This window comes from Taudactylus pleione, unplaced genomic scaffold (genome assembly GCF_031769625.1).
Source record: "Taudactylus pleione unplaced genomic scaffold, aTauple2 ptg000875l, whole genome shotgun sequence".
NCBI classification, from domain to species: Eukaryota; Metazoa; Chordata; class Amphibia; order Anura; family Myobatrachidae; genus Taudactylus; species Taudactylus pleione.
In genome coordinates, this window is record NW_028285277.1 from 3,484,464 (window position 1) to 3,511,440 (window position 26,977).

Genomic DNA, 26,977 nt, shown 5'->3' on the forward strand with positions numbered 1-26,977 from the left:
TCGGTCGATTGTTGAGTTCTGCGAATGCGTATGCATCGCAGTGGGTGTGCACAAACCAGTCCTTTGCGATCGGGACTGCGATCAGCGACTGCGCAGACCCATCAGTGTGACTGACAGGAAGTGCCATTTCTGGGTGGGGATGGGGGGGTGGTCGGCCGAATGCAGGCGTGCCAATGCGTTTGAACGCTGTTGCATGGGCGTGCATAAATTATCCACTGCAATACCATATGCAGTCTGAGGCCTCATAGCGTGCGCTGAAGTCGGCAATTCCTTAGTGAGGTCTGACTTGCCTTAACTGTGTGTGTATAGGTCCGATGGTACTCGATTGTACCAATGTTTTTGCAGTCTTGCTAACCATTAGGGACGTGCGTGTAAAGTGGGCGTCCTTATGTAGTGCGGCAGCATTGCGATCGCTATGGATTAGCATACTATTGCACTGAACTGCACGTGTACGCTATATTGCGTTCCTTGCTGAATCAGGCCCTATGAGCCTTGTTTAGAGGTCGTTGTATTTTTATGCATACGTTGAAGTGCAAAATGCACCAGACACTTCCATCAAAACACAACGGTATTTCAGTGTCTGTATCCTTGTGTCCACAGTAGAGAAGATGTGTGCTAGTTGAAAGTGTTGTTATTAATTGTGAAAGCTGTATTGCCGTATTTGTACACGCTACATGGAGTGTCCTATATACAAGAGAGAATAGTATCTTTTTATTTAGGGTGAAACGGCTAAATGCAAGATGGTGCCCCTTTCTGTATGTAAATATTGCTAGAGTTTGGCTAACGTTCTGAGGGAAGAGAAGGCACCAACCAATCAGTTTCTAACCGCCATGTTACAGGATGTAAATATATAGTTTTTGCGCTAATTTTTAAAGAGGTCTGACATGTGAATGAAACGCTGAAATATTCTAAATTACTTATATAAAGTTATTTATTGCACAGTGTAACAGTAAAAAGGTTGCAAACGGTTGCTATTATATTAATGTATATTCCTGTAAAAATCACAATTAAATGACATAAAAAAACCATGAATACAAAAAAAATATAACGTCTCTCATGTTTATACTCCAGGGGTCTATAAATTGCGCCCCTGTAATGGCTATTAGTGTGACTGTCCCCTGTAATGGCTATTAGTGTGACGGTCCCCTGTAATGGCTATCAGGGTGACGGTCCCCTGTAATGGCCATCAGGGTGACGGTCCCCTGTAATGGCCATCAGGGTGACGGTCCCCTGTAATGGCTATCAGGGTGACGGTCCCCTGTAATGGCTATCAGGGTGACGGTCCCCTGTAATGGCCATCAGGATGACTGTCCACTGTAATGGCCATCAGGGTGACGGTCCCCTGTAATGGCCATCAGGGTGACGGTCCCCTGTAATGGCCATCAGGGTGACGGTCCCCTGTAATGGCCATCAGGGTGACGGTCCCCTGTAATGGCTATCAGGGTGACGGTCCCCTGTAATGGCCATCAGTGTGACGGTCCCCCTTGTAATGGCCATCAGTGTGACGCTCCCCTGTAATGGCTATTAGTGTGACGGTCCCCTGTAATGGCTATTAGTGTGACGGTCCCCTGTAATGGCTATCAGGGTGACGGTCCCCTGTAATGGCTATTAGGGTGACGGTTCCCTGTAATGGCTAATGGCTATTATTGTGGAGGTCCCCTGTAATGGTTATTAGTGTGATTGTTATTAGTTTCACTATGTTTTCTGGGAGATTTTTCAGAGAGTCATTTCAGTCTGGTCCTCCTGACCTATATGTACCCACATTGCTCCACAAATTGCGTTGATCAGTATATATTTCAATAATATAAAATGAAAATAAATACAAACAATAGAATATTTTGTTTTTATTTTCATTTTATATTATTGTTGTATTATGATATTTTATATATATAACACTGAAGGTTTTTCGAATATATCTATACATATTGAAGTATATACTGATCAACACAATTTGTGGAGCAATGCGGGTACATATAGGTCAGGAGGACCAGAAAACATAGTGACACATACACAGTTCAGCTAGGTAGCGGTATGCTCCTCTATGTAAGCGGTGATGATACAGTGTAACAGGGAACCTGTGGGGGCCTTGTATGGCCCTGTAATGCTGGGGAGTCTTAGGGCCCATCCACACATGCAGGACGCCACTGGAAAGACGCATTGTGGAGCGCAGTAGAGCATGTCTGAGATCAGACCTCTGGTGAGAGAGACGCTCTGGATCCTAGTGCGTGCTGGTTCTGAGGCCAGGAATAGAGGTGGAGCCGCACACGTGCAGTAGAGCATGTCTGAGATCAGACATCTGGTGAGAGAGACGCTCTGGATCCTAGTGCATGCCGCTTCTGGGGCCAGGAACAGAGGTGGACCGCACATGTGCAGTAGAGCATGTCTGAGATCAGACCTCTGGTGAGAGAGACGCTCTGGATCCTAGTGCATGCCGCTTCTGGGGCCAGGAACAGAGGTGGACCGCACATGTGCAGTAGAGCATGTCTGAGATCAGACCTCTGGTGAGAGAGACGCTCTGGATCCTAGTGCATGCCGCTTCTGGGGCCAGGAACAGAGGTGGACCGCACATGTGCAGTAGAGCATGTCTGAGATCAGACCTCTGGTGAGAGAGACGCTCTGGATCCTAGTGCATGCCAGTTCTGGGGTCAGTAATAGAGGTGGAGCCACACATGTGCAGTAGAGCATTGTCTGAGATCAGACCTCTGGTGAGAGAGACGCTCTGGATCCTAGTGCATGCCGCTTCTGGGGCCAGGAACAGAGGTGGACCGCACATGTGCAGTAGAGCATGTCTGAGATCAGACCTCTGGTGAGAGAGACGCTCTGGATCCTAGTGCATGCCAGTTCTGGGGTCAGTAATAGAGGTGGAGCCACACATGTGCAGTAGAGCATTGTCTGAGATCAGACATCTGGTGAGAGACTCTCTGGATCCTAATGTGCGCCGGTTGTGGGGTCAGTAATAGTGCTGGAGCCACACATGTGCAGTAGAGCATGTCTGAGATCAGACATCTGGTGAGAGAGACGCTCCGGATCCTAGTGCGTGCCAGTTCTGGGGCCAGGAATCGAGGTGGAGCCGCACATGGCAGTAGAGCATGTCTGAGATCAGACCTCTGGTGAGAGAGACGCTCTGGATCCTAGTGCATGCCGCTTCTGGGGCCAGGAATAGGGGTGGACCGCACATGTGCAGTAGAGCATGTCTGAGATCAGACATCTGGTGAGAGAGAAACTCTGCATCCTAGTGGCCGTTACAGGGGTAGCAGTGTTCAATTACCAGTTGTAATAAAGGACACCTGACCACAGGGCCACCAGGATATTTTGCAGCCCCCATACAAGCCCAGGCCGGACTAATTAGTACCTGCCGCCCCCTGTCTGTGCCTCTGCCTGACAGTCTCCTCATTTGAGCAAACATTTAACTGCGTTCATTCATGAATGATCTTTCCAGTGCTTGATAAACCAATCAGACACCACAGTCCCTATAGCTGGCTATGTGGAAAAAAATAGGATCTGCAAGAGAAACCAGAAAAGGGCTGTTATGACATAACTCATGCCATGCACCACAGAGGACCAGTAAAGATATAAGCCAGCATAATCTTTGACTTTTTCAGGGAAGCTGGAGCCCATAAAAAAAAAATCTTCAGAGGTCCACTCGAAAGATAAAATAATCTTAAATTTCCCCCTGCCCCCAAAGCTATTGAGATCTAGAATCATTTAAGGGAAGGAAATTGTATTGCTGTGTAGGTCTGGTCCAGTGGGGCTAATAAAATGCCCTTCTAATGCATCACAATTACGCGGTGTTGTATTTGCAGTAAGAGCAGCTTCGCTTCATATACAGAATCTGAGGGACCAGTTCTGTTTTTGCCCTAGAAATGTGGTCTAGTTTTCTTGCATACAGATGAGCCACTTCCTCATCTCCCCAAATGGCCATGCACCCACCTCCCATGTGCTCGTCCCTGGTGCCATCTGTATGTCATCAATAATTTTAGATCATAAAATCTAGGTTGGGCCATTCAGGCAATTATATACATGGCTCTACGACTGTGCTCTAGATACTGCCAGCGTAGAGGGAGTTGTTCCCCTGTGGAGCCAGTTTGTAAATGCTGAATATATTATGTACGTTTTGCAGGTCACATGCTGTTCAGGAGAGAAGAAACAACTTCTGCTTGAATAATTTCTTTCTGGGAATCTGAGAGACGGATTAAGATCTTGCAGCTTTTCTACCTATAATTAAATCCGCTATTCCTTCTGTCTTTATATAATCTATTAGTGGTGTAACTTGATTATTGAATATTTTGTTCATCGTGTAATATACTGTATTGGGAGGCATTTTTATGTACAAAGCCTTAGCCGACAATTTCTCAACTAAAAAGTCATAAAGACCTGTTTATTGAAGTACAAATATTTTACTATGGAAAGTGATCTGAATGCAAACAATTTTTAATTCCACTTAATCAATAGAAAAATAATTATAGTCATGCTTGGGACCAAGGGTATTTTGGATATCGGAATATTCTGTATTTTGGAATAATTCCATACCATATTGAAATGTCTTAGGAATAGGGCCCAAATCTAAACACAGAATGCATTTATGATTCATATACATCTTATACAAACAGCCTGAAGGTAATTTTATACAATATGTTCAATCATTTTGTGGCTCAAACAAAGTTTGTGTAGATACATGAAATTAATTTATGTCATATACACCTTATACATACAGCCTATAGGTAATTTTATACTTTATTTTCAATAATTTTTTGCCTTAAACAAAATTTGTGTACATGGAACCATCAAAAATCAAAGGTTTCACTATCTGTCATGCTAAAAACTGTACTGTAGTTTATAAACATTGCAGCAGTACCGATAATAACACTTAAATTAGCAGCATGGTGCCAGCAACCCAGTGTCATTGTGGGCAGTTCAGAGTAGTAGAAGTAGGGTAGGAGAAACATGTGAGGGTAGAGGGCCCTGCTCGTGAGAACTTACATTCTGAAGGGGAGGGGCAGACAGACAGGGGTGACACAGAGGGGATAGACAGGGATGAAGGAGCATGGAGGAGTGGGTTCGGATGAGAGCTGGATGGTTTTGATGACTTATATAATACAAAGTGTAGCTATTAAATAATGAGACTGATGCTATAATTATGTTTATATTATATTATGTACTCCTCTTCTGCAGCCGCACACCGCTGCATTCTTATTTCCCATTGGTCAGAGCTGCGCTGTACGTCATTATCTGTCATCTGTCTCATCAGCTCCTTCATTTTCTTCTTTACCTCAGTAACTGATGCAGAACGGGTCCCCGAGTACAGATGTGACTTCAGGGAAAAGATAGAAGTCACACGGTGCTGGGTCTGGCGAGTATGGAGGCTGCTCTAGCTCTGACATCTGTTCCTCTGCCAGTAGCTGCGTCACAGAGAGAGCTGTGTGGGCTGCTGCGTTTTCCTGATGAAAACCATTGTCCTACAACTCTGGCCCCTTCTGATTCTTTCCCGCAAAGTTCCTAGAACATTTTTGTAGTAATGTTGATTCACTGTTGCGCCTTCCGGTTTCCAGTCTCCAAAAATAACAACAAGCATGCGCTCCCAGTTCCGTATTCTTTTATTCCAAAATAACACCCTTGATAATTATCACATGGCTTTGGATTTGCTTTGACGTGGTTTCTTCATCCTTGGTGATCAGTGGCAAATGCAGGATTTCTAGAGGGGGGGTTTCCAAATGCCTGATTTTAGAGTGAGTGTGGCCAGTCCATGAAGAGGGCAGAATTAGCACTTATCCAGCTTTAATATGCTTTATACAATGTGTATATGTGCAATAATTCCAGCATATACAGGATCACAGTAAGTTTTATGTTAGATGTGGGCACCATTCCAGAGCATTGGAGCTAGTCCGGGAGCCTGGAGGAGCAGCAGAATAACCTAGCACTTCCCTGGACATATTGTACATATTGGGCTCCTATTGCAGTGCATCCATAACAGTGCATGTTTTCCAGATCTCCTAGTTGGTGCACAGGTTATTTATTACTGGCTGATACATGTTAAAAGATCCACAGGTGGTGCTAATTATTTAATTTGTGATACTGAGAAGAACATGCAGCACTAGTAAAATTCTATTATATTACTATTTCTACTGTGGCCATGGTATGTGCTGGGGAGGGGGGGTTTCCAGGCAGATGGAAACCCCCCCTGCGTTTGCCTATGGTGGTGATGGTGTTTTCCAGAGAATGGACTGGCATTTTGTCTCAGGATTGTACTGGAAGATCCATGTTTCATCACAGTTAATAACCTTATCTAAAAAAATATCAATCCGCTTGAATTTGTTCCAAAATGTCTGTACAGCTTCCGCTTTTTCTTTCTGCTCGGCAGTGAGAAGCCTGCGAACAATCTTAGTCAAGCTTTGCGTCAAGATTTTACCATGACAAAAGTTTGTACCAACAGTTTCTTGTCGACGTTTACCATTTCTGCTATCATTCCGATGCGGAGTCGATGATCAATTTGAACAATTTACAAAAATTAGTTTCCGCATTTTCATGTGTTTTGATGCCTTCCAGGACGTTCATCATCTTCAACATCCTCACGACTGTCACTAAATCTTTTGTGCCACTTAAGCACATATGCACATGACATACAATCTGTCCCGTAAGCCTTGGTTAGCATACGGAAAGATTTGGTGGGTGTCTTGTGCAATTTAACTAAACATTTTAAGTAAACACGTTGCTCTACTTTTGAACCAAGCATTTATACAATGCTCAGGAAAAAGACAACTTCTTCAAATGCCGTGTGAACGCAAACGATCTGTGTGAAAGTGGCGAAGCTTGCAAAACCGTTTTTAGATAGTCCAAGGTCAATGTTCACACACTCCGATTTAACTCGCGCAGTATGGTTTATTTTTTACAAGCACAGTCTCTCTATTTAATAGCTATATATATATATATATATATATATATATATATATATATATATATATATAGCAGAGCCGTGCAACCTGTAGATTACGATCCCAGGTAGGTCCCAGGAACTTGTTTTATTTTACCGTGGTTGCCAGTGTGCAAATTCATTCTTGTGTTCCGTGACTAACCTATGTGAAGTGAAAACATACAGTTTCAAAGAGAAAAAATTATATTTTGTTGTATTCTTGTTGAATGGTTGGTGGCATTTATCTGTAAAGATCCTTCACATTTGGGTACAGTAGCTACAACCTTGCAGAGGCATTGTATGTGTTGTACTGGTTAAATCGTTTCGTGCATACTAATTAAATGTAGCTTTAGAAATGATGATATATTTGTGGTGGTAAATGAAAGTATCCACGTTTGACCACTCTGGAGCGCGTTTTAAAGCTCCTAATGAAGTGAAACTTGGACAGCAAATACTTCAGATGAGGCCCTAACCATTTATTTAAAAAAATATATATGAATTACAAATTTTGTCACCAGTTGGCGATAGACATCACTTGAAGAGCGCTACAATTGTTAAATGTGTCCTCCATTGTGGTCAACAACAGTTTCCATTGGAAGAACAGCATTCTTTATAGCAGAGATTAACATGTTAGGTGGAATAGCCATGACGTGATCTCTGGGCCTGATTCAGAGCCGGAAGCTATTTGCGCTCGCTCGTTCAGAAAAAGGGGCCGGCTATTTAAATTGAGCTCTCGCTCTTTGCGGTCTGTTGACGCCTCTATGTCTGAGCGAACTAAACATGCGCTCGCTATTTTGTAAAGGCGCCCCCTGGCCGCTCACATCATACGTCATCTCCGCTATTTATTAGATTAATCGAGTACATTGAAAGGCGTCTGAACTGCTCGCAGTGCTTGTGGTTAGATTTTCCTACCGCAATCATGCGAACAGTTCAGGCTAAGAAACAACCATGTGACGTGGTCGATGACACTGCTTTGTTAATTATGCGCACCCTTAAAACGCCCGTTTTGACCGTTTGGCACGCCTGCGTTTGGATCTCCACTCCCCGTTTTCAAGCACCTTCCCCTGTTACCACCCACAAACTCCTCATCCTGTCACTCAAATTAGCAGGCACTCGCTATTTTGCGAACACACGATTTCCGACCGCACTGACTGGTTGGCGCATGCGCATTACGAACCATGCGCAGATGTGCGAACATCGCTCGGAGCGAGCGGCCGCTTACGAGCGGCTCTGAATCAGGCCCTCTGTTGCGGTCTTTCAGATCTGACAGGATACCAGTATGTTGTACTACCCGATTCATCTGTTTCTTCAAAAACCCACAACCAAAAGTCACATGGGGTGAGGTCAGGTGATCAGCAATGGCCAAGATATCGTAAAGTAGCGGCTGAGGACCCATTCTGCCTTAGCAATTGTAGCGGTTTTCATGTAATCTTTAATGCCAGCTGCTGTTGTCCCACCCTCTTATCCTATTCCTCATCAGTCTTCATATCTTAGTCACCTCACTTATCTATAACCATATTATGTCATAAGGTAGTGCCCCCAATTCATATTAAGCCAACTATAACTGGATGGTGTATTTTATATAGTGCTGCCTCGTCGTCCCCTCCTCCAGGACAGAGATAGGTGCGTGAAGGGGAGGTTACTGCTGCGCGGTTACCTCCGGTGAGTCATTGAGTGACACATTTACCAGAATGACAGCGGCAACTGTAATTTTGCTGACACATGGAAAGGACTTCCGACATTAGGGTGTTCCTGGGCACCCTCTGGACACCATGTGTGAGCAGGCATATGCCAGCCAGTCTACCCCCTTGATCTGTATAGGGTGGCATTGCCTTTGATGAATACAGTATACCCCCAAGTAACATAACATATAATTTGGTATGCACCAGCACAGGATGAGAATGCGGCTTATCCATTAGCTAGTTGTCACTATAGAGAGCACTCCGATTCCAGCTAATTGATCGGCTAGATCCTAGCTCATATTAGTGCTTGCTCTGCCCGACGCTCTCTGGGGGTAGTAGAATCATTAAGGGCTCTATTTACTACAATCCGCATATTGAATGCAGATTGTAGTGTGATATTAACGACTGAATTCGCATTCCCAATATCACATGGATTTACTACAAATTCCTTGCAGGGACAGAGCTTGCGATAAAGCTCTGTCCCTGCGAATCCCCTCCGCACACTAGTCACGGCATTTTTTTAAAAAATACTGTGACAAAGTGCCTGCGGCTGGCCATCGCTGCTAAGCTCCGCCCCCGCGATCACGGCCCCCCCGCGACGTCCCCCCCTCCATTAATTACACTTACCTGCATGATCCGGGCCTCCGGTGATGTCCTCCATGCCTCCGGTCAGGTGATATCCCATACAGCTGATTACTGGGACCGACTCCCGGCTCTGCTCTCCCCGTTAGAGCAGAGCAGGAGTCCGGTAACCGGGGGAGACCCTGGATAACGTTATTATCACCGGGCCTCCCTAGGTATTTTTTTCACATTTTATTTTTAGTATCTCTGGACGGATCACATTTCCCATTACAATTATGGGAAATGCGATCTGCTTACTAAAAATAAGTGATATTTATTAACATTATTTTGACTAAAATAAAGTGAAAAAGGGTGTTTTGTGTTTTCACACCCTTTTCACATTATTTTAGTATCACCTATAGTTATTACAGGGCAATTGGAGTAGAATTCATAAAATTCTACTCCAACCCCTAATTATCACTTATTTTTAGTAATCCGATCGCATTTCCCATAATTGTAATGGGAAATGTGATCCGACCTGTGATAATAACGTCACCTGGAGGTGGCGTTATCCAGGGTCTTCCCCGGTTACCGGACTCCTGCTCTGCTCTAACGGGGAGAGCAGAGCCGGGAGTCAGTCCCAGTGGTCAGCTGTGTGGTCTAAACAGACCCCACGCTGATACACTGCTAAACAGACCGCAAGCTGACACTGCTAAAAAAAAAAAAAAAAAAAAAAAATTAATAAAAAAAAAAATTCACTTATCTGACTCCAGGGACTGGTGGGTGGGGCTCCAGTGATGTTCTCCCATGTTCTCCCATGTTCTCCCTGTATTGCAAGCTCTGTCCCTGCAAGGGATTTGTAGTAAATCCCTGTGATATTGGCAATGCGAATTCAGTCGTTAATATCACGCTACAATCTGCATTCAATGGACTCTAAAATAAAGTGAAAAAGGGTGTTTTGTGTTTTCACACCCTTTTCACATTATTTTAGTTTCACCTGTAGTTACTATAGGGCAATTGGAGTAGAATTAGTAAAATTCTACTCCAACCCCCAGTATCACTTATTTTTAGTAAAGCAGATCGCATTACCCATAATTGTAATGGGAAATGTGATCCGACCTAAGTTACTAAAAATAAATTGTGAAAAAAATACCGGGGGAAGCCCTGTGATAATAACGTCACCTGGAGGTGGCGTTATCCAGGGTCTCCCCCGGTTACCGGGCTCCTACTCTGCTCTAACTGGGAGAGCAGAGGCGGGAGCCGGTACCAGTAATCAGCTATGTGGTCTAAACAGACCGCAAGCTGATTGCAGTAAAAAAAAGAAAAAAAAAATTAAAATTTTTTTTTTTACTTACCTGAATCCAGGGACCGGTGATCGGGCCTCCGGTGATGGCTCCTCCCCAGTCAGCTGGTCTCCCATAGTACACTGGGGCCCGGTCATCAGGTGATCGGGTCCCAGTACAGTATGGGAGATCACCTGATCGGGAAGCCCGGAGAAGACCACCGGAGGCCAGGAGGATGCAGGTAAGTATAATGAAGGGGGAGGCGGGGGTCCGCGGGGGTCCGCTATCGCGGGGGGTGGGGCTTAGCGCTGGGGGCGGGGCTTAGTGTCGGTGGGGGGGTAATAGATGTGGTCGGTCGGCGCATGCGCGGGCTCTTAGTCGCGGTATTTTTTCCAAAAATACCGCGACTAGAGTGCGGATGGGATCCGCAGGGACAGAGCTTTATTGCAAGCTCTGTCCCTGCAAGGGATTTATAGTAAATCCCTGTGATATTGCCTGAATTCGCAATGCGAATTCACTCGGTAATATCACACTACAATCCGCATTCAATATGCGGATTGTAGTAAATAGAGCCCAATATGAGGATTGTAGTAAATAGAGCCCCAAGTGTGTAACAGTTTAGTCTTAGATGAACATTGCTTTGGGTTTCCTACAATTTTATAAGCATAAACCGTTTTACAATTTCCATTATTGTTTTCAGAATTTTGTTCTGTTTTAATAAAGTGTTTGTTGTATTTTTTTGCATTTCTAGGATTTGCTTTTATGTTCATTAGATTGATCATTGATTTCTGTACTGTGTTGCGCTGATGTGATCAGACCTAGCTGTATTTAACTTTACAGCCCGGCAGAACAATTACCAGCTTCCATTCATATTAGCAAAACTAACAAATATACATAACAAAAATGCTCTGGGTGCAGTATACTGTAACGATGTGGGGTTACTATATGGTCACAAATAGTGTAATCTGCTAAAACTACTATATAAAGCATATATACACAATTTTTTATATAAATGCCATTGTGAGTGTAAATGTTTGCGGTAGAGGGGGGCATAAGTCAGAAATGGGGGTACAGGGCCTTTGTAGTTAGACACAGGCGCTTGTAGCACCAAACAAATTGTATGTATACGGTAGGTGCTTGTAGTTTTTCTTAAGAGCTACATTATACATTCGCTCTATTCAGCAGGGCAGATATTTATTCCTGTCCTATTCCCCATGCACTTACTCTGACTTGTACTTTATATATTGGAGTAATTGGACGTTGCATTGGCACCTCCGGCAGCTACGGAGATGGCACTTTAAATGGGACATATCCTGAATGTCTCTAAATGGCAACTTTTATGCCTATTCTCTCATACGTAAAATCTGTACAGAGAAATAAAATTGGCTCCAGAAATAGGTCTTTGAAATACTTGAGGCGCAATATGAGGAATGAGGCCCCAATGATGATTCCAAGGAACGCTCAGGACTCTCCTATAAGAATGAAGCTCTGACAATGCAGGAAGGAGCAAGGTGTGATGTAACCGCGCTGCTGCAGGAGTCGCACAGAAACCGCCCAGGACTCTCCAATAAGAATGAAGCTCTGACAGTGCAGGAAGGAGCAAGGTGTGATGTAACTGCACTACTGCAGGAGTCGCACATAAACCGCCCAGGACTCCTATAAGAATGAAGCTCTGAAAATGCAGGAAGGAGCAAGGTGTGATGTAACCGCGCTGCTGCAGGAGTCGCACAGAAACCACCCAGGACTCTCCTATAAGAATGAAGCTCTGACAATGCAGGAAGGAGCAAGGTGTGATGTAACCGTGCTGCTGCAGGAGTCGCACAGAAACCACCCAGGACTCTCCTATAAGAATGAAGCTCTGACAATGCAGGAAGGAGCAAGGTGTGATGTAACCGCGCTGCTGCAGGAGTCGCACAGAAACCACCCAGGACTCTCCTATAAGAATGAAGCTCTGACAGTGCAGGAAGGAGCAAGGCATGATGTAACTGCGCTGCTGCAGGAGTCGCACAGACACCACCCAGGACTCTCCTATAAGAATGAAGCTCTGACAGTGCAGGAAGGAGCAAGATGTGATGTAACCGTGCTGCTGCAGGAGTCGGACAGAAACCACCCAGGACTCTCCTATAAGAATGAAGCTCTGACAATGCAGGAAGGAGCAAGGTGTGATGTAACAGCGCTGCTGCAGGAGTCGCACAGAAACCACCCAGGACTCTCCTATAAGAATGAAGCTCTGACAGTGCAGGAAGGAGCAAGGTGTGATGTAACCGCGCTGCTGCAGGAGTCGCACAGAAACCACCCAGGACTCTCCTATAAGAATGAAGCTCTGACAATGCAGGAAGGAGCAAGGTGTGATGTAACCGCGCTGCTGCAGGAGTCGCACAGAAACCACCCAGGACTCTCCTATAAGAATGAAGCTCTGACAGTGCAGGAAGGAGCAAGGTGTGATGTAACCGCGCTGCTGCAGGAGTCGCACAGAAACCACCCGGCTGTCCTCATTGCAGAGCAGTAAAGAATTCATTATTGATTGATAGGTAAAATCTCTGCCGCTGATTGCGTCTTCGCTGTCCTTACTCAACATCACTTCAGAGGTAATGACTGCAGGTGCATCTAATTAGTCAGCCAGCTACATGTAATTAAGTGGAGAATAAAGCTAGAGACATCTGCCGTGTGCATATTCCTGCCATGACTCCCCTCTCACAATCACCGACCTGAATCTTTCCCCAGCATTGTGTGGCGTTTGATAACCAGTTTATACGTACTTACTATGGTTTATTTATATAGTGCCGCTTGGCTATTCTGTGTTGTCCAGAGATATATAGATTGATAGATATATATATATATCTATTTTTTTTTTTTTTTTTTTAAACTAGTCCTTCACACCAGTCCCTGCTCTGTTGGGGGTTTAGAGACGGAATTCCCCACAGCACCATCGGGTTGATGTTTAAAGTTATAATGCCGACACAGTTAAAAATGCTACCGTAAGGGGCGTATCTACCCATTGGCCAGGATGGCACTCGTCAGGCTTGCCGGCCAAAGGGGGGGGGCGCCGTTCGGCAGTGCCACCAGCAGCCAATAGGTGGACTACCTCCGGGGCTTGAACTAGCCTTGCTAGTCCAACGGGCCCCACAAGTGTAGGGCAGACCGCAGTGAGAGCGGTCTGCCCTACACAGTTGACAAACGTACAGCGGCGGCTGTGTGTTTGTTATAGCAGCCAGCCAGTGAGAGTCAGACAGACTCTCATTGGCTGCTGCATCCACGGAGGAAGCTGGCTGGAGCTCACTCATGAGCTCCACCTTCCGGCTCCCCCCCCACAGCGGGTGATGGGAGACACGTCATGACTTCTCTCTCATCCCATAGTGCAGAGTGAGAGCGGGCCCGGAGGAGTGGACAGCAGCGGACATCGGGGGGGGGAGGGAGTGTGGCTACTAGGGGGCACTGTATAGGGGGACCGCTACTGGGGGCACGCTATGGGGGGATTGCTGCTACTGGGGGCACTGTATAGGGGGGGGCCGCTACTGGGGGCACGTTATGGGGCGGGGAGGTGGCCATTACTGGGAGCACTGTGTAGGAGGGGCCGCTACTGGGGGCACGTTATGGGGGGGGTGGCTGCTACTGGGGGCACTGTATAGGGTGGACTACTACTGGGGCCACTGCATAGAGGGAACTACTACTGGAGGCACTGCATAGGGGGGACTACTACTGGGGGGACTACTACTGGTGGCACTTTCTGAAATTATGGGGGGGCTCCAGTCCATTACCTTGCCAGGGGCGCTCGGATACTTCGATACACCCCTGGCTACCGTGTCAGTATTTTGACTGTTGACAGTGTAAATTTCAGGTAATTAACTACCTTCCACATTAACAAGTATTTTTAAATTAGTCCACACCTACAGGGTCATGGTTGGTAGCTGTGAAGCAGCAGTGTTAACCACTGTGCCACCCTGCTGGTGCATTTATTGGGTCTCTGAAGTTCTATGAATGTGCTGAATTAAAGCTTGTTCTCCTAATATGAGTAGGCGAGCTCAGCGAGGACAGAAACCTCCCGTGGAGCAGATGGGCAAAGTGAAGAGGGTGGGGCCTTGTAACACACATGTCACAATCAGGGCCCCACCCTTCACTTCCTCGTACCCCTCCAGGATCTCCGTCATGGGAGGGTCACAAACTATAACGAATCTGAGCCCCCGGACTGTCACAAATTTAAGGCCCCCATACATCAGCAATCGTGCAATTTGCAATCGACTGTGTATAAAAATCTTTCCCTTTTTCAATAGATTGCAGAATTGCCACAATCAATTGCTGATGTATAGGGGCCTTTACATGTAGAATTTTCCACGTCATGGGAACAGTTAGGAGGGGGAGCCGCTCTTCAGAGAATATTTTGTCCAGATAGATTTGTACCTTTACCTACGAGACCCCTCAGGTCTGTGCATTGGCTACAATTGTATATACAGAATAAATAAGTTGTATCAAAGAGCAACACAATGAAACTCATCTCCCTTCCCCTTAGAAGAACTTCCTTTTATGACACGTCATTAAGGGGGCTATAAAGTTCACTTTTAGTATAGAATCAATACAATATTTCCCTGACCACTAAACTTCAAAGAGTGATGCAGATTAGTGGTCCGGGAAATATTGTATAGATTCTATACTTTTATATAGCCCCTTAATGATTGTTATGTAACAATACTGGTGTAATCTAATGTATATTATGTGAAAGCAAAATCATTGACTATTTTTAAAAGGAAACCTTAGAAAAGACAAACATCCCGCTGCAAAATAAGATTGACTGTGTGAGGGGCGGGTGCGGTGCAATGCCTGCTGCCGTGCAGGTGTACGTCTGTTACTTACCTTGCGTCACACCCTCTCACCTTCAGGCCGTGTGTTGAGCAGACGGTCCTGGAACCTCCGAATAGAACACGGACACGATGTCCTAAGGGGAAGGAGACGAGGTGAGTACCGTCCTTCCTCACGTCGACCGACGCGCCCTCCCGAACCGGGGGATAAATTCAGGTTTTAAGTGAAGATCATCATTGGCACTTTTGGCCTCAGATCCCGAATTTTCACCTATCGGTACTCACGCACCAGGTGAAGATCCGTCCTTGCACCGGGTTGCAAGGTTCACCGTCCGCCCAGAAAGAAGGAGATAGATAGTCACAAACAGGGAGAGACAGTACACACAGATATTCCTCACCGTGTCCACTCTTGCTCTTCGTCCGCTCACTCGCCTACAGGTCCCTGTAAGGAGATACACAACACAGCCGTGCAGGGCCTAAACCTATGTCAAGCAACTACACATACTAAAACGGCATCACCCTCAACCTACAGTGTGTGTAGTGCGACAGATATAACAAAAACTAAACATTTGCCCTGCACGGAACACCAAACACAGACTAAATACACAAGAGCAAAACACAGTGCTGTCCCTTTAAATGTCTGCTACCTATCCAGAGCTGGCCAGCTCCTCTTCTCGGTGACTGGGGAAACCACTACCTCATGGGTGGAAGCCGTACAGCTCTCCACCACTGCTCACACCTCTAATCATCCGCCTCTGTTAGCACTGCAGCTAATGGGCTCAGGGCCCTGGGCCTAACGCCCAGGGTCTTACCTGCGGCTCAGGCCTAGGTGCCTGCCAAACGATGGGCTCTGGTAGTGGTCTGGGCCTAATGCCCAGACCACATTTTATGGGGCTCAGGCCTATTTGCCTGTCTGTCTGTGGGGCTCGCCTAGCGGTCTGGGCCTAATGCCCAGACCACCTTATATGGTGGGTGGCTCGGGCAGTTGCCCGCCTACTTTATTATATAGTGACCTGGGCCTAGTACCCAGGCCACTTACACCTACTAATGGGGCAATCCTTTCATAGGGCCTAATGCCCGCTATAATGCCCCGGGCCTTGTGCCCGCCTAATTACCCACGGGCCTAGTGCCCGACAATGCTCCACGGGCCTAGCGCCCGACAACCCTGGTGGTCTAGGGAGGGGGGTATATGGTGGGCCTCACGGAGGGCCTACCTGCTACGTTGGAAGAGGCTGCAGGGGGGAGCTTCGTGACGCTCTTTTACTTCCCTCCCCCGCAGTCCTCTCCGGTCCTCAGCCGCATTCTTCGGCCGCTGGCCCGTCCTGGCCAGCGGCGCCGCCTCTTCTTCCTTTCTTCCAGCCGGCGCCGCCTGTCTTCTTCTTCTTTCTTGACAGCGGCGTCTTCTGGCCTCTTCCGCGGCCGCCGCCCCTGTTGACGCGCCGAACTGCTGCTCTTCGGGAGGTCTTCTCTCCTCCCTCTCCGCCGCCGAACTGAACTTTTCCCGCTCTGCGCCGTCTAATACAAGACGGCGCGAGTGGGCGGGGCTATGACGCGGCGAGCCGCGATTGGCTCGTTACGTCCGCCTCTGGCTGCTGGCCCGCGAGCCAGGTTTGGCTCGCGGCCAGAGCCAAACGCCCGCCGCACAGTGCACCGCGCCCAACGCCTGACCGGCGCTGGGAGCAGGTACTCTCTCCCAGCGCCGGCTACCCGCCGCTTCTTGGCTGCTTGCGCCCGGAGCCAAGCTTCTCCCGGCGCCACAGTACCGCCGGCACTGGTGAAAGGGACCAGGCGGTCCCTTCACCAGGTGCCCGCGGTATCTGCACCGACGCTAGGGACATTACTGTCCCAGCGCCGGCAACGGATGTGTCCCGCAGAGGACACATCCCCCCCTGCCTGCCCCTGCACCTCGGCTGATGCTGGGATCAAACACGTGATCCCAGCATAGCCTTCCACAACTGTACCCCATGCCTTCCCCGATTCCTCTAAACCAATGGTTCCCAACATTTTGTCAACCCAGCACGCCGTTCTACAAAGTGTTAGGGAGAAGCAGGTGCGGTGCCCCCAGTCTGTCATATATATTATACTGAATACAGAGTGCGCAGAAAGGAAACTATAATTCTATCTACTTCTTTTGAAAGCAACACAAAAACTAGCATTAATGAAAACATGAGCACAATTAGGTCTTTTATTCTATTTAACGAGCACAAATCATTTAAGAAAAATAGGAGCACACTTAATAATGTTCTCGAGCCTGATGTGATTGCAATTACAATTTGCAACAGCTATGACTGTAACTTAGAACAACTTATAGACGAACCCTTTGTACCGGTGGTTGGCGTTCTAGTGAATAACAGTTCTGTCGTTCCTTCATTAGTGTTGATGAAACATTCAAATGCTAGTAACACGGCTTCATTATCTCTTATCGTTTAATCGTCAATTTGCATGGAAAATTCACTATCTTACCATGGGCCTGATTAAGATTTGGGAATATAGCGTAAAGCCGGGTACACGCTGGAGCGATGTCGGGCCGATATGCCATTTCTTAACGAACTGTCTTCTAAATTGCTCAGTGTGTACCGGCGATTGTGCGCACCTGTGGTCGCTAACGACATTTGTCAGGTTTCATGTCCTGCACATTAAACCTAGCGATATCGCTAGCGGCCAGTGCGTTGTTAATGATTGACGTTACGGTGATCGTTCTGTCGTTCATTAAAGTGGTCCAGTGCGGACGGAATGCCCATCCCTCCAGTGTGTACCCAGCCTAAGATAGAGCAAGTAACTTGGCACCTGGATAGACCATGCAATGCAAGGGGTGCAAATCATTTTTTATTTCATTTTTGCATGCAGGGTAAATACCAGCTGCTTTTGCATGTAGCCCACAAATGCTGGACAGCTTTGTTATTACACTGCAGTTCCCTCCCAAATCTAAATCTCTCTGCACATGTTACATCTGCCCCACCTGCAGTGCAGCACAGTGTTACCAAGATGTACAGTTATACCCCTTTTACACCAGAGCTAAAACCAGGGTTATTGCAGGGTTAACCCGGGTAGCTCTTTGGTGTGAAAGGGGATTCCAGGGTGGAGTGACCCAGCAATCCAACCCATGTAATTTGCAGGATTTAACATGGGAATGACCCGTGAAACCCTGCAGTGTAAACGGCGCGATCCGTGTAACGATGACATGGATCATGCCGCATGCCTGCCAATTGACCAGCTTCAGTGGTGCTTGGACATGACGTCTTCTCCAAGCGTCCACTTCAGCGCCAGAAAAGCCGGGTCACTGCAGACCCGGCACCGATGTGAACTGTGCCGACTCGGGAACATCCTGGGTCGGCACCGGCTAAATTCCGGGTCTGATCCGGTTTGGAACAGGGGTACCTGGTAGCTCCCCACCCCCCCGTGGAACAGTAGGCAGATCTCCAGCATTCCGTACACATCCTAGTGAAGTTGGCAGCATACGAAGATTTTATGGGGAATTCACAGGTCCATAGGGAGGGGGCAAGGCTAAAATGAATTGTGTCATTTAGCCCAACCCCCTCCTTGCAGACCTGCGAATCCCTGCCTTTTCTCATAAAGGGGGCGGGGCCTAGTGATGTCTACAGTCCGGCCCCGCCCCCTGAGGTGGTCAACCGCATCACCTCTTTGGGCTGCTCCCGGAGAGGAGTTTTGTAAAGTGAGTAAGTTTGACCTGTGCACACATTGGTGATGGAACAAATCAAGAGACTAAGGGCTTGATTCAGACCCGCTTGCGAGCACTAAGTGCTCGCAAGTGGGTCGATGTTGGCCCAGTGCGCATGCGCACGACAGAGCCGACTCCATCGTGCGCGAGACCCGGATAGCGATGGGCAAACCGTCGCTCCGGGTCTCGTACCAAAGGGGGCGTGCTGTCGATGTTGAGTGACAGCACGCCCCCTTTGGTGGGCGTGCCGGGGGCCTGGCTGCCCAGAGGGAGGCGTTCACATGGGAACGCCTACCGTCTGGGGCCGGCCCCACTGACATCACAAGTGACGTCAGTGGGAGTGCTTTCGGCTCTGTTTGAGCCGAAAGCACTCTAGGGCTTGCGGCAATGAGACCCTACCACAAGGGTCTCATCGCAAGCCCGATGGTCGCGATGGTCTTGACCATCGCGACCATCTTCCTGGCCGCTCGCTATAGCTGTGGGTAGGAGACCGCTCTAAAAATCAAGAAGGACGGCCCTGATTCAGAGCGAGCGTACTGTCAGGGCGTCCGGCTCTGAATCGGGGCCTAAGTCAGTTGAATACGGGTGGGGTGATTCTTCCTTTCCTCCACCATCTTGCCAGCACGTGTTCTGTTCTAAAGGCTTGCCTATTACGGACGCAAACCGGACAGCTATTTACCACCCAAATGCACGTGTCATTATTTATAGCAAGGTTTGGCTACAATGCCCAGAAAACGCCTAATGCCTCCCTGCTGAACCCTTATTAATGTAACTACTCCTAAAAATATCTAACCCCCTTCTCTCTCCGCCCCCCCCCAGAGGTGCAGCAGAACAACTATCATAACTGATATCATTTACTTCCCCCCCAAAATGACTACACTGTGACCCCCTTTGATGTTATGCTATGTATATTTTATGACAGTCTCTTTCTTTACATTACAGTGATTGGATTTGGGACAGACCAGGAATTACAGGTTGACATAATTTCGGAACTAGAACTTGAGAACAGCACAAGAGGAATCACACAAGTGTTTGGGGCGCACGATGGCAGCAAAGCTTTCTTGTTTCAAGGTAAGTGACAATATCGTTATCAAAAGAGGTCAGTTAACATATGAAATAAAAAGTTACATGTTACATGCAAAACAGCCAAAATAAACAAAACATTGGCAAGAAAATCAGGGGCGGGGGGGGGGATCGTTAGAAAAAAGTTTTACGTGATTTAAACCTATTGTCCTAAAGTAGATATGACATTAATGAGTGAAGTTCCGGCTGCGCAATTTTCCAGATCCACAGCTTCGCCATTCCTCATACTTTATAAATTCCAACTTAATTACGTTTGCCTATAAATATAGCTGGGAAAACAGAGAATTAATGGTGGGGGTTGAATTCAAGAAGGGAAATATGTAAATTGTGTGCGTTTGTGTATGAGAATGGGGGGGGGGTTCTATGCTGCCAGTTTGTGCACAGAATAAGGGGAATTTTCCGATTGTCTCTGCCCTATGCTGTATTAATACTGACAAAGACTAAAGGTCCCATAATGCTGCTGGTTTCCGTGATGTACTGCACAATGGCATTTAGCACTGACTGAATAAAGACTAGGACTCGGAGCGCTCTACTCCAGGCACAGAAAGCAAAGTGCTGAGGGTCTCGCAGTTGATAATAGATAGGGGCAACTGTGACTGTCGGAAATTTTTGGTAAAAGGTTCTGTTAGCTCTTCAGTCTTGTCCTTTTTATCCCCTGTTATATGTAGACTAATAAAGGAATCTCGCCCTGTGGGCACCGATGTCACCCTGCTCTCAGCCATGTATCCCCTGTTATATGTAGATTAATAAACGAAACTCGCCCTGTGGGCACCGATGTCACCCTGCTCCCAGCTCATAGCCATGTATCCCCTGTTATATGTAGATTAATAAAGGAATCTCACCCTGTGGGCACCGATGTCACCCTGCTCTCAGCCATGTATCCCCTGTTATATGTAGGTTAATAAAGGAATCTCGCCCTGTGGGCACCCATGTCACCCTGCTCTCAGCCATGTATCCCCTGTTATATGTAGATTAATAAAGGAATCTCGCCCTGTGGGCACCGATGTCACCCTGCTCCCAGCTCTCAGCCATGTATCCCCTGTTATATGTAGATTAATAAAGGAATCTTGCCCTGTGGGCACCGATGTCACCCTGCTCCCAGCTCTCAGCCATGTATCCCCTGTTATATGTAGATTAATAAAGGAATCTCGCCCTGTGGGCACCGATGTCACCCTGCTCCCAGCTCCCAGCCATTTATCCCCTGTTATATGTAGATTAATAAAGGAATCTCGACCTGTGGGCACCGATGTCACCCTGCTCTCAGCCATGTATCCCCTGTTATATGTAGATTAGTAAAGGAATCTCGCCCTGTGGGCACCGATGTCACCCTGCTCCCAGCTCTTAGCCATGTATCCCCTGTTATATGTAGATTAATAAAGGAATCTCGCCCTGTGGGCACCGATGTCACCCTGCTCCCAGCTCTTAGCCATGTATCCCCTGTTATATGTAGATTAATAAAGGAATCTCGCCCTGTGGGCACCGTTGTCACCCTGCTCCCAGCTCTCAGCCATGTATCCCCTGTTATATGTAGATTAATAAAGGAATCTCGCCCTGTGGGCACCGTTGTCACCCTGCTCCCAGCTCTCAGCCATGTATCCCCTGTTATATGTAGATTAATAAAGGAATCTCGCCCTGTGGGCACCGTTGTCACCCTGCTCCCAGCTCTCAGCCATGTATCCCCTGTTATATGTAGATTAATAAAGGAATCTCGCCCTGTGGGCACCGATGTCACCCTGCTCTTAGCCATGTATCCCCTGTTATATGTAGATTAATAAATGAATCTCGCCCTGTGGGCACCCATGTCACCCTGCTCCCAGCTCCCAGCCATGTATCCCCTGTTATATGTAGATTAATAAAGGAATCTCGCCCTGTGGGCACCGATGTCACCCTGCTCCCAGCTCTCAGCCATGTATCCCCTGGTAAGAGACAAATGGCAAATTTGTGTATAAATGTTAAATTTCATATTGTGAGTTTACGCGAAAAATATTTATCAGACGGCATAAAAAATGTGGATTGTTATAAATGTGCCCGAAGCATCGGACTTTTTTCATCTGTTTGTTTTTAGCAGAGTTTATTTGATTAAAAAACAAAACAAAATACAGAATAAGTAGGTTTTCCGTAAGTAGTAATGGTTCCCGTATCTTGGGTATCCCCCCAATGTAGTAGCTGGATAATGAAGACGTTATACCTTCCTGAGATGGGCGCCTGCAGTTCATTGGAGTAGAGTACAAGCTATTTACATACATTTGCATAGTGACTCCTAATTCAACAAAGAATGTTTTTGCAATGTGTTTGTCATGCTGGTATTTGTGCTCCTCCAAGTACCAGCACGCCCAGGCAGCCATTAGATTTAGGTCTGACAGCCCAGAGCTTTATGCCACCTGTAGTTTGCCAATAAAAAACAAAAAAAATACTGATATTCTGTTAACACTTTTATTACGCTCACCCAACGCTACGAGGGTGCGGGGGCGAGCCCTGATAGATATCAGCACAGGGCTGCTTTTTCCTTGATGGATGGGGATATTTTTTTGTGGGTCCAATCCCCCCTAGTTTAAAAACTCACTTCTCAAACAGTGCATGTTTTCCAGGTCTCACAAGTGAAATAATTAGCTCCGCCTGCGGATCTTTAAAATGTGTCACTGAGTAATGAATACACCTGTGCTCCTGCTGGGTGACCTGTTTGGGGTCCTGATGACCACGTTTGAGAACTACTACCCTAGTCAGTGGTTCTCGCTCATTTTCCACCTCGTACCCCACTGTCATCCCATTTGCAGTATTTATTTCCCCAGAATTTGTAAAGAAAAACATTTGTAACGAATATAAATGCCGTTTGATGAACTGCTGAGAGAGAGAAAAAGAGAGAGAGAGAGAGAGAAAAAGAGAGAGAGAGAGAGAGAGAAAAAGAGAGAGAGAGAGAGAGAAAAAGAGAGAGAGAGAGAGAGAGAAAAAAAAAGAAAGAACTGGGCTATAAACAAGGTTATTTTTAAAAGTGACAAAAAAAAAAAATAGAATGATTTGTACTTTTTGTTTTCACTACATTTTTTAAGCAAAATTGTAAATTGACAATAAAACTATAGTCCACATTAGCTTTCTACTAGTATGAGATGTACTAACAATTACTGGCATAGACTTTTTTTTATTTAACATTTTTTTATTTGAATGACGATTATTTATTTGTATAACTTTTTTTTAAAATCAATTAGAACCTGGTAAAACCTCTAATAACATGAAATATTTGATGCTATTATCACAGGCTCTGTCGTTACTTGTTAGGGGGCGCCGTGCCATAAATGTGCCTGTTTCTAATTCCAGATAATCACTTATGCAGGAAACCCCAGTGATGATGTGTCTGCATCTTCCTGCCTGTTATCGGGTCCTACCGTGATGCATGGGGATAGAGACCCCTAGGACACTGCTTTCCTGAGTGTCATACCTGCCTTCTTTTAAAAAAGCATGTCAGGGAGATTGTGAAAGCAGCACCTATGAGCGCGGCGGTAAAGTGGGCGTGTACTGCTACATCTGAGAGGCGTGTCATACATGTAATAAGCATGTACTGCTACATCTGAGGTGTGTGTCATACATGTGATAGGCGTGTACTGCTACATCCAAGGGGTGTGTCATACATGTGATAGGTGTGTACTGCTACATCCAAGGAATGTGTCATACATGTGATAGGTGTGTACTGCTACATCTGAGGGGTGTGTCATACATGTGATAGGTGTGTACTGCTACATCTGAGGGGTGTGTCATGCATGTGATAGGTGTGTACTGCTACATCTGAGGCGTGTGTCATGCATGTGATAGACGTGTACTGCTACATCCAAGGGGTGTGTCATACATGTGATAGGCGTGTACTGCTACATCCAAGGGGTGTGTCATACATGTGATAGGCTTGTCCTGCTACATCTGAGAGGCATGTCATACATGTGATAGGCTTGTCCTGCTACATCTGAGAGGCGTGTCATACATGTGATAGGCATGTACTGCTACATGTGAGAGGTATGTCATACATGTGATAGGCGTGTACTGCTACATGTGAGAGGTATGTCATACATGTGATAGGCGTGTACTGCTAAATCTGAGAGGTGTGTCATACATGTGATAGGCGTGTACTGCTACATCTGAGTGGCGTGTCATAAACTGACTTACATCCAAATGTAAATGAGCCCCAAAGCAGTCAGTAAGATCTACTTGTTGACGAAAACACACTGATACTTTTCAGATATTGCATGTAGCCATAGGGATCATTGTGCCTTATACCCAATGCAGGGAAATTATACTAATGATCCTATTTAATTGTATAGATCTATATTTTTTTTAATATATAACGGCTATATAATAGGGTATAAGGTGCAATCAGGGAAATTACTAGGCTCTCCAGGGAGATTTCTGCTATATCAGGGAGAGTTGGCAAGTATGGTCTAATTATCACCGGGATGCCACCCCCCCTTCCCCGCCATTACAGATAACTCTGTGCTACCCTGGGACGCTCCTACCCGAAGTTGAGTCACATTTCCAGCGAATGCAGCCCTGTGATATCCGGCCAGGGGCGAGTTTGGCATTATGGCAGGGTTACCCCACGCTGTCGTAGTGATGCCATCCTCCTGCTCCTCGCCAGCATGGCTTGTGGAACAGAATAGATGCAGCCAATGGTGATTTTCCTCCTAAGAAGCAGATCGGTGGCGCTTCCCCTACTCTGCATAAAGTGCGCGGTCATGTACCTTACTGTACTTCGGCTAGGACAGCTGCCCCCTCTCTCCCCCGTTTTACCCTTCTAAGCGCAGAAAGGCACATCAGGGTGATACATCGCCGTCTGCCTGCAGACCGGGGCTTATTCCACTTTGCTGCACATGTGCCGTATGGAAAAAGTGCATTTCTGAGTAAAACCCTGTAAAATCCATTTATCTTCAACTCTGCATGAGGCCCTTTGTCAGGTTCTTACATCCATACATTGCAGGAGACCATCCAAAGGTGCGCTGAAATAACCTAGCAACATCCAGTATCCCTGCACATCCCTAATATATACACACATTCTATCTATCTATCTATCTATCTATCTATCTATCTATCTATCTATCTATCTATCTATCTATCTATCTATCTATCTATCTATCTATCTCATGGCTCCACCCCAAGTTCCTGAACCTAAATTTCCAGGAAAATAGCCCTGATAATAGATTATGATACAGATCATATGTTCAATTATAATCTGCTGCTATGTTATCGATGCAGATCTGCTTCTCTGTAGGACCTGCGAGCCCCCAGTGCCGTATTTTCTGTGCTGCATGATGGCGGTAAGGTTGCGCAGGTTGTGTCTCTATGATAACCTGTAGATGCTTTTCCAGTACCGCGCTTCTCTGTGATTAATGGTAAATAAACGGTGACAGAAGCAGAGGGAAGAGCCTCCCGGCAGCGGCCCAGGAATAAGTGGAATGTGTCAGTTATAATGCATGTGCTGTAATTGGTAATAATGTTGGAGGTATTACATTAATCTCTCTCCGTCCTGGCACCCTAGAGACAAGCCAATGACAAACAGTAGTCATCAATTATTTATTAAAGCTATACTGCGAGCAGCCTGGATCTCACAAAGCCTCGCCTTTGACATTTTTTTTCTTTAGATCAAGTTGTAATGATGTACGGTAGATTATTGTATAGGGTTCATGGCTTTAAAGGGCTGTTTTTACTATTGGATTATATTTATTATAGTGCTTTTATATAAATGGCACCAACATATTATACAACAGAACAAATTGTACTCCTACGCTGGCACCGAGGTCCAGCTTGGCACTATACACGGGATGTGGCTGACCTGTCTATGGCAGAATGGAGAGGAGGGGATGGGTTAGCTGATTGTTGCGTATGTATCACAGTGCGAGAACTAGCCATTGCGATCGGAACCGCGATCGCTGCGGCTACGCAAACCCATCGCAGAGTGATTGACAGGAAGTGCAGTTTGTGGGTGGTAACGGGGGGGGGGGGTTGACCCTAACCATCCCAAATCAAAGATTTCACTATCTCAGTCATGCCAAAAATATTCCGTATTTCAGAATATTCCGTATTTCAGAATATTTGGATATGGGAGACTCAACCTGTAACAACACTTCTCTCATGCCCGCTTGTGTCTGTAATGAGATCATCAACCTTTTGATCGGGTACATTACTGGTAATCCATCAGTTATGTCTGTAGTGTATGTATTATATATTTATTTTATGTATTGTGGTTTCTCTTGCATAAAATTACATGGTCATTAAATTAGTTTACAATCCATTCTCCTGGCTTCATACACAGAGCACATCGCGGGCAGCAAACTGTGATTCATTTTGCCTCCTGCCAGTCCCAGACTATCACCTATTGGTCTGCAATTCACACGTCAGTATCCGGCCCTCCATGGCTGCGCTGGCTGTTTGCTCATACTCCCTGGCAGTCATCATTTAATAAACATGCTTGGCGTGTAAGTGGTATAAACACGCAGCTTCTTCAGGCCTGAGGGCGATGCTGACTGCAGATTCAGTTGTGTTTTTTCAGAGGTCTGCTAAACCATTAAAGGGAAAACACATATAAAAAGGTGAAAAATATTATTCCAAATACTGATCTGTTACTAATAGGACCAGATATCTGCAAAGGCCACATAGATTACAGGACAGGCTTCCTTACCATCACATTGATTACAGGACAGGCTTCCTTACCGTCACATAGATTACAGGACAGGCTTCCTTACCATCACATTGATTACGGGACAGGCTTCCTTACCATCACATTGATTACGGGACAGGCTTCCTTACCATCACATAGATTACAGGACAGGCTTCCTTACCATCACATAGATTACGGGTCAGGCTTCCTTACCATCACATAGATTACGGGTCAGGCTTCCTTACCATCACATAGATTACGGGTCAGGCTTCCTTACCATCACATAGATTACGGGTCAGGCTTCCTTACCATCACATAGATTACGGGTCAGGCTTCCTTACCATCACATAGATTA

The 26,977-nt window shown here is 46.3% G+C and overlaps 1 protein-coding gene across 4 annotated transcripts in view; it reads left to right on the plus strand.

Moving 5' to 3' along the window:
* Positions 1 to 26,977, plus strand: part of NELL1 (neural EGFL like 1) — a 647,610-nt gene that overhangs the window by 50,646 nt on the left and 569,987 nt on the right. For all 4 annotated transcript variants that reach the window (XM_088458962.1, XM_088458961.1, XM_088458963.1 and 1 more), the window contains exon 2: positions 19,848 to 19,976. In XM_088458962.1, coding sequence (XP_088315088.1) covers positions 19,848 to 19,976 — 129 coding nt within the window. The remainder of the gene's footprint in view (positions 1 to 19,847; positions 19,977 to 26,977) is intronic.